Source organism: Natrix helvetica, assembly GCF_964273705.1.
Source record: "Natrix helvetica genome assembly, chromosome: 1".
In the NCBI taxonomy this organism is placed as follows: domain Eukaryota; kingdom Metazoa; phylum Chordata; class Lepidosauria; order Squamata; family Natricidae; genus Natrix; species Natrix helvetica.
Window position 1 is genome coordinate 245,367,218 of NC_138548.1, and position 14,558 is coordinate 245,381,775.

Sequence of the window (14,558 nt, forward strand, 5' to 3'; positions counted from 1 at the left end):
GTAAAATAGAGCAGTCAAATTCATCAACATCTTTTAGGCTATTGTTGCAGTAAACAAATTGGAACTGTAAAAATGAATGAAAAATAGACAATTCATTGCTTTCCAGTAAAGATATTATCAGTTCTCTCTTGCACCTTTTTTGTATAATACCTCACAATGTTAAAACCAAACAATGAAAGCAATGAGTTTGTAAGATAAAAATATTAAAATCCATCAAAATTATATACATTTTAATAATCACATACTGTACTGCAAAGCTTTTTGTACTTCTAAAAGCTTTGATAATAATACAAAGAAAAACAGACAATTCTGCTTGGGAGTCCCAACTTTAATCTAAACAATTTACTTTTTATTGGGAATGCTATTTAAGGTAATGGGTTTTTTCACCTTGGCATATCACATTGTATTATATGGTTTATGAAATAAATGGAACAAGCACTGAACTTTGGGATTGTTTGTTCACTGCCAATTGGGAACACAAGAGGATGCACATCAAGGTTTAATAACATTTAAAGTCACAAACATGCAAAAATTCAGAGAACCCAAGACTTTTCAAATAAATATTTGATTGAAACATAGGAAGATAATTCAGTTACTCCTAGGGATAGTTCTTTTGACATTGTTTTGTCAGAATTAGGATATCAGAGAGAAAGAGCCAATCCATTTCTTTCAGCATCTCTTGAGGAACTTGTTGAGATCTCTTTGTAAGGTGTGCTGATGACCAAATTGGCATGGTTGATTTGATCTATTGTATAAAATTTAACCATATAAGATTTCTTTTCATATGTATGTATGTATGTATGTATGTATGTATGTATGTATGTATGTATGTATGTATGTATCTCCCATTACCAGCATAGACAGTTTTGGCTGCCCCTAGAATAGTACACCTAACACTGCTGCTGCAGGAACTGCACAGTTGCTAGTTTGCTTCCAAGTTGCTTGACCTTTAAAGCCCTTTATGGCCTGAGACTGGGATATCTGAGGAACTGTCTTGCCCCAATAGGACTGGCCCATCCCACTCAATCCAGCAGAAGGGGCATGCTGTGGACACTGTCAATCAAACTGTTTTGGCATTTAGAAGCAATGCCTTTTCTGCTATGGTCCACTCTCTTTGGAACATCTTGCTACCTGAGCCTGCAATATTTTGGCCTTCTGGAAGATTGTTAAAATCTGACTCTGTCAGTTGGTTTGGGGTCTAATTGGGGATTTGATGCTGGAGGTGCCTGGTGGATGAATAGGGAAGATGTCACCACCATTCCATTCTTGTCTTTTTTTTTTTAGTTTTCTATTTACTATTGTTAATATTTATGACTTTAATTGTAAACTGCCCAGAGTTGCTTGCAGAGTGAGATGGGTGGTGTATAAATGAATGAATGAATGAATGAATGAATGAATGAATGAATGAATGAATGAATGAATGAAACTTGACTTAAAAAAATAACAAACAGATCACTCACCTGATCTAGTATTAAAGTAAAAATTCTGTATTCCTCTTTTTTTTTTCTCCTGAAAAGTAAAAGGTGGAGGGAGCCTCCGCCAGTCATACCAAATGGCTGTTGTGCCATCATTGCTCACTGTAAGGCGAGATTCAGCTTTATCACCTACAAGAATTTCAAAGGTGACCCTGGCTGCAATGCCAACTTCACCCTATTGGAATAAAAGAAAACAAACTGCCAGGATATTTACTTTTTTTCTTGGCTTTACCAAACAAAGAGCTAAAAGTAAATGTTGGCTTTTATTCATTGAAGTGTTTTATTATATTACTTAATTAATTATTATATGGATGTTAATAATAGATCATCATTATATGGACCTCTGCTTTCTGCCAAATGTGAATTCAACAAACTATACGCTACCCTTTTTAAAAAAATTCTACTGTGAAACATTGAAAACGATTCAAATCTACTGAGCAATTGCCTTATTAAAATATTACGCAACACAAGTGGATGGTGAATCTTTTGAACTGACATGTCAAAAATTCAGAAAATGCCTAACTTGGCTCTGCTGCTGTGGCACAAACACACACACACACACACACACACACACAGACCCATGGACAAAAGAGACAGTTCATAACAAATTCACAAAAAGTGTATGAGCCCTGGTAGTGCAGTGGTTAGAATGCAGTATTGCAAGCTAACTCTTCCCACAGCCAGGAGTTCAATTATCACCGCTCAAGGTTGACTCAGCCTTCCATCCTTTTGAGGTCGGTAAAATGACAACCCAGATTGTTGGGAAAAATATGCTGACTCTGTAAACCATTTATAGAATGCTGTACAATACTATATGGGAGTATATAAGTCTAAGTGCTATTGCTTACTGCTATTGCTTTGGATAATGAGGTAGGCAACATATAATTTTAATAAATTCTAAGCCTTATTGCTATTGCTTTGGATAGTGAGATTGGCAATATTTGTTTGATATTAGAAAAAATGATTTGGCCAAATTACTCATCCTACCCAAAAGTAAAAGTAAAAGACATGGGAATCTTTATTTTGAGCAGTCTTTACAACTCTACCGCATGAGAAGTATTGATCCAACGAGCTGGTTGTCCACAGAACGTCAGAGAAGGACCAAGTATTGGTTCTGAAAATATATCTGGATACTCATCCAATAGGTCCCTGTGAAGCAAAGCAAAAGTCAGAAGTATTTGAAGACAGATTCAGGCTTCAGCTTTTGTATATTGCTGACATCAGGACAGCTAATGACTTAAAGACTTGCCGAATCAGAGTTCACTTGAGGGAAGAATCCAAGCCAGCTTTTAATGGAAGTGCAATACTGTAAGATTAAACTAAATATAGAAATACATATCACATTACATCAATAAAGGTAAAGAAAAGCTCACTTGACAATGCAAGTAGAAACTGTCATCTGCTTGCTTCACCACTTTTGTTAAAAAGTGACAAAGGTGGCCTCCAGCCTCTATTGTCCCACTCCCTCAACCCTCTCTCTGTATATTAAAATGATAGGAAGAAGAATCAGTACAAACCTTTTTTTTTACAGCAAATTTTCAATTGGAGGATTTTTAAAAATATTTAAACGTACCAGCTAGTAAGAAAATTAAAGTAAATAGTCTGACATTTGCAATATAAATTTCTAAATAGTCCCCCAACTGGTAAAGCACTTGAGATAAATTCTTCAGACCACTATGTAATTGGTAGTGAACATTTGCACACTCTACAAAAGCCAAGATATAACATTTGCTTTATACCGTAATTGTTTAAGGCTGCTACAGTACAGATTTTTATATGATAAAATCTAAGGACTGTCATTCCATATGTCTAGGCACAGTGCTGTACATTTGCCTTCCCAGAAAATGTTGGTGCATGTATGAAATATGTGTCCCCCCACCCCACAGTCCATGACCACATTGTATAAACCAGTGATGTATTTTGACCACCACATTTCCAATAATTATTTAAACCAATGATTCTTCCTAAAAGGCTGTTTAATATATGCAAAATAATATTGCTGTTGAATTAATTGTGCGAGAGATTCAGCTGAGGCATTTAAACCTGCCAACCCATATCCAGGTATCGGTTCAATCTGGCTTCTGCCACAGCCACATGAAAACAGATACAGCTATTTTAATGACACAAACAAATAGAATATTCATGCATATGCACTTTTAACAACTCTTCTGAATGAAATCCGATCCACTGCAAAAGCCTTAAATATGCATTAATGAAATATTGCAACATACGAGGATGTTTCTTCAGATTCTTTATTGTCATCATCATCACAAGCTGAAAAACTGTCTGCTGACACATTGGTGAAAGGTTGGTTTCTGCCTATGACTTCCAGCCCATCCAGATCCTTCCTCAAGAAGGGAGAATAAGAAAAAGACTGTGTTTTCATTTGTTTTTCTTCTATTGTTCAAAAAAAGAATCAGAATGTTTAAATGAAATATGTAATATAAGCTTACAGGAATTGTTATATAACAATTTTCTAATATATAAAATGGCTTTATGTGCTGAAAGTATCATACCGGGCTATAAAAATCCAGCGTTTCTAAAACTTCCTTTAACTCACTTCTCCGATGCTGCAGGAAGAGGCTTTTTTCCCAGGGACGATGAAATGGAAGGTATTTTGGTGGACTGGTACCTGTAGGAATATCTGACAATGACCTAGGCATGTACACACCAATACATTTAATAGCTTTATCAATACATGTAATAACTTTATTAAGTTGATGCATAGCAACTGCCAAAATCTACTATGATTGCCCGAGCTTTTCCATAGCTGTATACTGCTATCAGGATATGACTTCAGTTCTTCTTTTTCTCTAATAGCACAACCCTGTATAAACATTCAGTGCATACAGTGCCTCACCCATTTCTCTCCAGATGCTAAGTGGTTTCCCAACATGAGTGACCTCTTCTGGAAATCCCAGATCTGTCTGACCCAATGTTGTGGTTAGACCCTTGGTTTCATCCCCAACGTGCACAGGCTGATTCCAGAACTCATTCCCTGAATAGCCCTATTGATAATGAAGAAAGCCAAAGCCATACAGATATAAGCTTAGTTTTGAGAGACAAAGAATATAAAATAACATTTGGCAGGGAGACCAATGAAAAAACAACAACAGAAAAAGAGTAAGGTGGATGTAAAAATTTCCCCTTTCCAGTCATGTCTGACTCTAAGGAATGGTGCAGGGATGAGAAAAGTATTCTAATTGTTATATAACGGCTCACCAAAAGATGACAAAAGTTATATCCAAATTTGTTCCTACTCTCTGTAATTACTGTCTTCTTTATCCTGTTTTCATAACTTATATATTTATTGCCCTACACATCTATTGAAAAAGGAAAAAAAATCCACGCTGTCTTCCAAATAGGAAATATGAAGCGCTAAGCAAGTGGATAGATTTAAGGAACCCAAAGCAAAACAAATAAACAGAACAGAACCTTGAGTTACAGAAATGCAAATTCCAACTGAAAGGATTTTTTTTTAAAAAAAAAATCTCACAATAGAACAGTTTGACAGCACAAACCTTATTTACCAGATGTGTTCAAATGGAGGCTAGACATGCCTCTCTGTGAAATGTTTTAAGTTGTATTCCTGCGGTGAGTAGAAAGCTAAGTTCAACAGCATTAATGGCTCTTCCAATTATGTTATATTATTTCCCTACAGCCAACAAATACTGTACTTTACATTGAGCACCTACAACTACATTCCTACAGTACTTCGACCTCAGTGTTAAAATTTGTGATCATATACAGGTAGATAATTCTTGATGGTCTCCAGGTTTGGTTCTTTGCTTGCAGATGTTTCATTACCTAACTAGGTAACATCATCAGTGCACTCCACAATTCAACCCTGAGCCACATATATTCTTTTCTATTGCAATATATACGAAGGTGCTTTGCTCATTCCTTTCCAGTACAATTGACCAATGCCTACATGTTTCCTATAGTAAATATTTTTCTGGACACTATGGATGTATATATGCAATCTTAATTGTTTGGAAAAGTAAATAATCAACAGCTTGCTCAGGCACAATGGGCCTCCACTATAAAAAATTAACAGATTTTTTTTAGTGGCTGAAATCCCAAAACATCATCATATCTCCTAAGAATCTAACAATCATGCGCTTTCTAAACTAAATTCTTATGAGATCTCATGCAAGGACATCAAAGTATTGCAGAGCTTTTCCAATATAAAATGACTAGAGCGTGAACTTCTGACCTAAATAAAACCAGGAGAATTATTTGCAGAATTATCACCTTTCCAGTATACATAGCTGGAATACTACGATCAATCAAAGTTCGCTGTTCCTGGATTCTCCTGTAATGTTCTGAAAAGTTCATCAGCAACTGACTTTCTGGTTTCCGAAGAGTTTCTGAGAACAAAAATAAGAAATGAAACAATATCACAACACCGTGCATTCAAAATACCACAATTCCCAGGGAATCAACCCAGTGGTGAAATTCAGCCAGTTCACACCGGTTCAAGAGAACTATTTGTTAACTTTCTGAACAGTTCAGCAAACTGGCTGTTGGAAGAAATCTTCTTCCAACAGCCTTTTGTTTTTCCCACTTTACAGGGCTAACTAATTCTGTCAGGAAGGCAGGAAGTTTTATCAGTTAACTGAGCACAGGAGTGTCTTGTCTATGGGGATCCTTCAATCATCCAGGTCATGGTTGTCCCAAAGATACTTTTTTCAAGGGGCAACTGGACTTTCTAGGTTTCCAGAAAGTCCAGTTGCCTCTTGAAAAAACACTTTTGGAACAGGAGTCTCTTTCATTGCTTCAGAGTGGCCAAGGAACATGATTGCTCACTGATAGTAAGATTTTTTTAAAAAAAGAGGTAGGGGTATGGATCCTTCAATTCATTTAAGCTTTCTCTCATGATAATAAGACTTAGTAGTATGGCACCAGGCTTGAAGTTTGTTTAGATATTGGTGGCATGTACTAATTTTATTGTGATCCTGACAAGCTTGGAGGGCAGAGACTTGAACCTGGGTCCCCTATATACTTTGTTAATTTGTCTTTTTAGCTTGGCATTTTGTAGCCCAAGTGTGTCCATCTACTTTCTGGAGAGCTTAAATGACCACTCTGCTAAAGGCTTTCACTTTATGAACAAGAATTGGCTGCTGATCGTTATCGTTGCATTTTAACTATTTTAATTCCTCAAGGTGCTCTGGCACCTTGCCTGATTTGCAACTCCAGCTTGCAGGTATTGCTGATCAAAAGGAAAGTATTCAGATAGAATGGTTTAGGTTCCCATGAATGCTGTGTCTGTCATTGATCTTCAGTGTGTATTCCCCCATTTCTAATCTAATGATTGGTATTTAGGGCACCTTTCTGCAAGCAAAGCTTTTTGTATTTTTGTACAGGTAGTCCTTGGCTTACAACAGTTCATTTAGTGACTATTCAAAGTTACAGTGGCACTGAAAAAAGGGACTTATGACCGTTTTTCACACTTATGACCATTGCAGCATCCCCATGGTCACGAGGCCGGGCGAGGAGAAGCACTCCTCGACATGAGTGACGTCAAGTTGGCCATGCCCACCCAGTCACATGCCCAGCCACCAACGCCTACCCAGCTGGTCATTAGGGCAGAGAGCCGGTTGTTAAATTATTTGAATCCCACTACTGAATCAACGTCATATAGATCTTTTCACCCTTAAAGACTATCTGTTTTATTTTCAAAATTGCCCAGAACTCCCCTCCAGAGATCATTGCTAACACTACGATGTATCTGCCAGAGGCATAGTAGTAGATTTGTTCAAATTTTATATACCGCACAGCCTTTTTTGTTGCTTTCTCCTGAGTGCCATGTTGCGCTCCCAGTTCTGAAGGGCCCGGTGTTGAGATGGAGAGACCTGGGCTACTTTCTTTCCTTCCTCAGGTTTCTTTCTGTAAGTTCCAAAAACTGACATTGCACAAGAAAGCTGTGATTCCTCAGGAATCATTCGCACTATCTGAAAGGAGACAATGACAAATTCAGAATGGCAGGACAATGTCCAGTTAGGTAGCCTAGCTAATTATATCTTTTTACGCTGTCTGCATGACCCATGGCACTGCTCTTGAAGGAAGGCTCTTGAATTGCTGTTGAGTTGTCCTTCAGACATATTGATCAGCTTGGGTGATGATGTTCTTTCAATAGCTTCATTCCATACTAAGTCAATTAGCCAACCTATCGATAAATATGGTGGCTACTATGCTAAGATTGTTCTTTCAAAAATGGGCTGCTTTGGTACAGCAAGGAAGAAAAAAAGTAGAAAAATAATATAACAGTAAAGCAGTAAATGAAAATGCAAGGCTGAAATAATGAAAAAAGAACATAAGCCCTCATTCAGTATAAATTCGATACATTATGAAAAACATACCAAGGACCACTGCAGACCCAGAATCGCTTCTAAACAAGAAGGGTGGCATTTAATGAACAACAACATTTTTTAAAAAAAATCCTACAGAAAAGTTGATTTGGATTAATATATTCACAATACTTTCTCATTTTTGTAATGCTGCAGCTAAATTATGAGACCTTGTTATGTATCAATGGAAATATTTAGCTAATTTGCAAATAATCATAGTACAAACCTGAGTGTGACCTTTTTTTATGGCTTCCTTCTTGAATTCCTGGAGAGTCCCTAAAATGCTATATGGGGTGATATATCCAAAGGTATCAATTATTGGTCCTTCTACACCTATGATAATATTAATAATTAATATATTAGAAATGTTAAATAAATCATGCAGCATACACATTCTAAGACAGTACATGCAAATTCTTCTATTTCTGGCTTACAATTGGGGATCCACCATTCAGAATGTAGCCAAAAATGGCATGTACTTAGAATTTAAAAATTATGAAACCTGAGAATTGGTTCTAAGCCATTCACAGTCCCTCCATATAAACAAGGAAAGGAAAGCATGCAAAGACTGACTTCTGGAATTCTTTCTAACCCTTCTGCAGTAGCATTTGTTTGCATGTACCTACTAGGAAGTACAGGGCTTTGCTCTGGGACCCATGACCATGGGGAGGGGAGGGTCAGAATGTAGTACAGGTAATCTTTGAGTCACAACTACCTACAATTAGGGCCAGAATTTCTGCTGCTAAGCAAGACAGTTAAATGAGTTGTGTCCAACTTTATGACCCTCTTTGCCACAGTAGTTAAGCAAATCACAGGCAGTTGCTAGTGAACCACACAGTTGTTAAGCAAATCTGGCTTCCTCTATTAACTTTGGTTGTCAGAAGCAGGTTGGGAAGGTCACAAATGGTAATCACATGACCCCAGGATGCTGCAAGCATCATAAATACATGCTGCTTGCCAAATACTCACATTTTTCACAGGAAATAATCAGACAATGTCTCCATGAATTGCCTTTTGTTGTTTGTACATGTAGATCTGAGAATTTCTAATCAAGGTGAAAGCTTATGTGCTGTGTGCTTCTACTTTGATTCATTTGTGCATTTTTATTTATACGCATGCAAGGCTCGAAGTAGGGTGTGTTTCATTCAGTCACAAATGGAGGAGTTGATATTATTCCAAACTGTTGCCCAATTGCCTTTCCTTATAAGGATACATTGCAGCTTTTTTCCTGGTTTTTCCCCCCCATGTAGTCCCCAGTCAAATCTGACCAATTTTCAAATCTATTCTTTCTTTAGCTGGTTTCTCCCAGCATACCACATTTGGTTCCACTATAGTCTCTATTCAGAGATTTGTCCTGGCAGACAGTTCTGAGCTCCTTTACCTAGACCTTTTTTAGCATTTCGCTAGCTTAGAAGAAATAAAAATCTTGCTTGATTACTCCAATACTTTCTTCAATTGCAATAACCTAGTTATTTACCCATAACTTGAAATCATGGATTTCTTTTGTAATAACTAATTGTCCTAAAATGGAATCTATCATGACATAAATCCATGAAATCCCTTAACATTTTATCTCATATATTTGTCTCCTCAAGAAAAAAACTCCATGCAAATGTGGACATATTGCAGAAAGATCTGAATGAAAATGTGTATTAGGAAAGCTTTCCATACAAGATACAATATGTATAAAATGTATACATCAAGAAATGTATGTTTTTTGTGTAACTGGTTGGTTGGGTTTTTTTTTTTTTTTGCAATTTCTTAAAGAATTACAAAATGATGAAAGAGTGGTGAAATAAAACAAGAAAGTAATATAGTGATTAAAAATAAATACAGACTGATTTATATCTATATAAAGACTGATTGTAAAGAATTGCAAAATGATGAAAGACTTTGATGAAATAAAACAACAAAGGAATATAGTGATTCAAAATCAATACAGACTGATCTGTACATCTCTATCTTCATTCTACCCAGAATTCATTAAAACCCAAATAATCATGAATTTAAAAATCTGTTCAGGAATTTCTGATACTTAGCATCTTTCCCAAATGACATATAACTTACGACATATTTTTTCTATTCTGTCTCCATAATGTTATCTTCCTCATATGATCACCAGTGACACAGCGTAAGTCAGGTGTGTCAAACTGGTGGCCCGCAGGCTGGATGTGTCATGTGCAGGCCACGCCCACCCCAGTTCCGCAAATGGGAACAAGTCACAAAATGCCACATGACAGCAACACGGCATGGCGAGTTTGACACCTGTGGCTTAGGTTTTGACTAACTGTACTGTTATTAAAGTAATATTTTTTCTCATGTACAAGATTTTCTCTCAGTGTGCATGCTTTTAAGCTCTGTCACTCATTATCTGAAGTCAGATGACTGCAATGAAAAGAAGCAGTCGAAGCACAATAGGGACTGCAATAGGGAAGCCAAATTTCATGCCACTTTTTTTTCCTGCTTATCGAGAGAGATATAAATGGCTCTTTTAGCACTAAATTATTTCACATGTTAACATCAGGACCGCAATATGAAAAAAAATGGAGACAACTGTACCAGGATAATTCAGTGTTTTCTGTGAGTCGTCTGGGAGAGCTGGATAAGCAACCAGCAAATTAGTTTTTTTCCCAATTTCTTGTGGCCTAGATTTGCGTACAAGGTACTTCTTGATAACAACAAGTTTCTCTTTCTCTTCTTGAGGAGGTTTTTCAGCCCGAAGCTACATAACAAACACATATTCAATTAAACAATATTTACAATAACTCTACTGTTACAATTCTCATTATACCGCCAATAATAGGAGTTACCAAATGTATCCAAAAGATGGAATGAAGCTTGATGTGAACTTCTGTCCCTTTTCATGAACAAGATGATAGAATCTTTTTTCTTCGTGTCAGAATCTAGGTATCCACATACTTTCCAGGGTTCTCTTATCTCTCTTACAACATTTTCTGACTGACACCATGCCACAGGCACCCCTTCCTTTTCCTGGCATGAATACATTAAATTGTATTCATACTACCCTATAATCATTTAAACTTTTAATATAAATTGGAATAAGAGTATGCACTTAATTAAGTATTTCGAAGGGTTTTACCCATTGGTAAGTAGCAGTAGCTGCCTCACAATGAAGTTACTATGTCTCCCATATGAATAAAAAAGAATCCAGAATATTGGAACAATGCGACATACAGAAAGGCCATTTCCATATCAGTCACCTACAGCATCTTCTAATGTCATATTGTCATTACTGAGATTTTTTTAAAAAAACATTCCAGCCCCCTTATTGTTCCATTGGCCCAATGATGACTGGATGTCTCTAAAAAAAGCCTACAGTTCTTTTCCTACTTGTGCCTAGCCACAAACATGCCCTGCAACATATTTCTTCTGACATGTTTCCATTACAGTGCCTTCATTTTTTTCTCCAATCAAGGGAGAGATGGCTCTACTATAGGTCATACTAGGTCATACACTGGAAGTTCTTGGATTCTTGTAAGCTTGTCTCTTTGGTTCTACTTTGCCTGTAGTGAAAAGCCTGACTGGAGGCAGAGTTATAGGAAGAGATGACCACAAAGATAAACTGTTAACAAAACTGAAGTGAGAAACAATGATCCACAATGATTATTTTACACCTTCAAGGGATGGAAGGTTTCTCTCCCCCACCCCCCAAGAGATGAGAGCAAAGCAATTGGGCAGTGTTGAGCTTCAGTGTTTAGTGACCGTAGTCTAGCTGCAGATTTCCTGACATTTCACTAGCAAATGTGGCTGACATCTTCAGAGGCAAAGGATCTGCTATAGAGACCACAGGTAATCAAACCCAGCCAGTCCCTGGCCACTGAAGATGCCAGCCACAGATGCTAGCAAAACTTAAGGAAATCTGTCCAGGCCATAGTTACCAAACACTGAAGCTCAACGCTGTCCATAGATAAAGACCATGAAAGCTTCACCAGCAAAATAAATTACCTGAATTAGAGAAAAAAAATGTAATACTCACTTTTGCTAAATCTTCTCGCTTTATTGCAAGAGCCTGGATTTCATCTCCCTGCAGTACACAGCTCACAGGTTCTGGCTCTTCTTGGAGTGGTGAAGAAGGCTGCTCAAATGGTTTGATTCTTTTTTTTTCTGAAAAAAAAGGACTAATTTTCTCTAGGGTATATGTAGGGGTGTGTGTGTGTGTGTGTGTGTGTGTGTGTGTACTGTATACAAATAAAAGAGACAGAGAAATGAGAGAAAGAGAAGGGGGAGGGGGAGAGAGAGAGAGAAAGAGAGAGAGAGAGAATATACACCCATATTGTCTACATGCAATTAAAAATAATTCAGGAAGCATTCCTCTTTTTTGGTAGGAGTTAGTGTCATAACTGCAAGTACGCATGATCATCGTTAGAATTTTTATTATTCTATTATGTAAAAATGTATTACAAATTCCTCACATCTTAACATTTTCTCAGTCATATAGTAATTCCAATATATAAATAGTGGTTTTAGCATGACCAAATCACTTTTCATATTTAATTAATTGTATTATGCATACAATTAATTTAATAATATGCTACATATTAAACATTCAATTAGAATGTTCTTAGATTATTTTATTGTCATTGTACATATATGCACAGTGTACCCATACAACGAAATTCACTTGACACCCAGAGACCAGGCCCAACAGGACAATCCCCAAACACACCCCTACCCACCAAAAATTCCGGAGAGATTACAAGGGCCATAGCCAAGACTGGGTAAAAATCACACCTCTGTTCTAAATCAAAGATGTCATGCTTTTGGGCCCAAAGAGAAGCATGCAAAGCTAAATGGTAGTTAATTAGAGATCACACATGCATCTATAGTCACAAACATCCTCTTCCTGAATTGAAGAAAGCGGACTACACACAAGGGGAGATAGGACTTGTCAAACAGTTGTCTTCCAAATGACCTAAACTTGCACTATGATAACTGAAGCTGGTCCCTAACACTCTATTCACCCAGCCCTGATATTGAATGAGATGTGTTTCTGCTTCCTTGTAAGAATATCTCCTCTATTCTCTGTTATTCTTTTCTATCCTATGGTACTTCTTGGTATGAAAAACCAGAAGCAATAATACCTCCAAATTATCAGATTGAACATTAAAATAGCATACATTTGAAATTCAGTTAAACAGTACAATGCAAATTGTCAGCTTTTTAAAAAATAGAAAATGCCTATAGTGCGGATGGTCTTGACCACTTTCTAAAAGAAGAGTGTTGATGGACTCAAGAACATTTCCTTTGGCAGCACATTCCAATGTATTAGTCATGATCTCTGTTGTTATAATGTACTGTATATGGTAAAGTTCATAGCATACTTCATGTTTTGTGCTGCATTCTAGTGCTTTCCTGCCGGGAACCTTATTTTTATAAAAAAATAATACAAACCTTTCTACATACTGATGAAACAGAAATTGAATATCGTCTTTACTCTACCTTTTGCTTTTCGTTATTAGAATATCTGTTCCTTTGCCTCCCCCTTACCTTTTGTTAAAGCACACTTGATGAATTTACATTATCCCATTTACTAAGTTAATGTAAGTGAAGCTTCACCTCATTATACAATACAAGTCCAGGATTCAGCGATTCCACAACCTTATCTTATATCTATTTTGACAATCTATTACTTCTGTATCAGGCCAAATTTGATATTATTGGTCTGAGATGTTTACAGATCTTATACAGTACCTCAAAACAATAAAAAATGTCCTACCAGATACCTACAACATTTCTCACGCTCATATTACTGAAAATATGTATCCTGCCATACAAATTAAATGGTGCACATTAATAACAAACACATTTGCAGGATCGTAATTCATGAGCTACTTTTTGGTTAAATGCTTCTCTCTGACTAAAGGAAGGGAAAAAAAACTTTGAGGGTTCAAACCATGTTTTAGCAGTGGCTAGGCTAGGTATTACAAGTGGCTGCAAGAAGTAACCACAGAAGCTGAAATACATAGCCTCATTTTTCTGAACTTCAGGAGTTCATTTGTTGTTTTTATAATGTAGACAATGTGGTCTGTTTCTTTATTCACTCATTAACCACATTTTAAAGTTATTAAAGACCACAACCATATTCTTTTACATTAAACACTGTTTGTCCTGGAATCTATTGCTACTGCATGTTGCCCATTCACTCTGTCTTCTCCCTTCACTTTGCACCCACATTCTGTGCTCTGTCTTCATTAAAGCATCCTGACTAGGATGCTCAATGCCCCTCTTGTTGCTCCTATCTGTTTTTCTAGGAGTTCCTTGTCTCATCAAAATCATTCCAGTATAGTACTTTCTTTAGCCAGCATAATGCCCATCTCTAACTATCAAGTTGAGCAAGCACTCAACCTTAGAAATTGATTTAAATAGTTTTAAATGTTTTCAATCCAATGAATTTTAGAGACTGAAGTACATGGTAAGAGAGTAAAGTATATATGAGGTCACACAGAGTTCATTAATCTGGTTCAAAAAAGCCTGCTGCAGCCACTCCCATAGAATTAAAGAGAAAAGATCTAGTTCAGCATGGTAAACATTTTAATTAAAGCTGTTAATAATAATCCCTTATCTCTGAGGGTATCAGGGCAATTACAGGTAATACACAAAGCATTATGCCTGTTTTCTCCACTACTATTGCTCGTCACTCTAACAATACTAAGCTATACCGAAAGTGATCCGACAGGCTGAGTTTTATATGAAATTATTAAAGAGAGGCATG

The 14,558-nt window shown here is 36.7% G+C and overlaps 1 protein-coding gene across 1 annotated transcript in view; it reads right to left on the reverse strand.

The window, feature by feature from the left end:
- MYCBPAP (MYCBP associated protein) overlaps positions 1-14,558 on the reverse strand; it is a 30,330-nt gene that overhangs the window by 15,431 nt on the left and 341 nt on the right. The window contains exons 2-11 of the mRNA XM_081938349.1: positions 11,823-11,950; positions 10,385-10,547; positions 8,052-8,158; positions 7,249-7,429; positions 5,730-5,845; positions 4,336-4,483; positions 3,992-4,107; positions 3,707-3,819; positions 2,522-2,624; positions 1,461-1,650 (exon numbers count right to left, since the gene is read on the reverse strand). Of these exons, the coding sequence (XP_081794475.1) occupies positions 1,461-1,650; positions 2,522-2,624; positions 3,707-3,819; positions 3,992-4,107; positions 4,336-4,483; positions 5,730-5,845; positions 7,249-7,429; positions 8,052-8,158; positions 10,385-10,547; positions 11,823-11,950 (1,365 nt within the window). The remainder of the gene's footprint in view (positions 1-1,460; positions 1,651-2,521; positions 2,625-3,706; positions 3,820-3,991; positions 4,108-4,335; positions 4,484-5,729; positions 5,846-7,248; positions 7,430-8,051; positions 8,159-10,384; positions 10,548-11,822; positions 11,951-14,558) is intronic.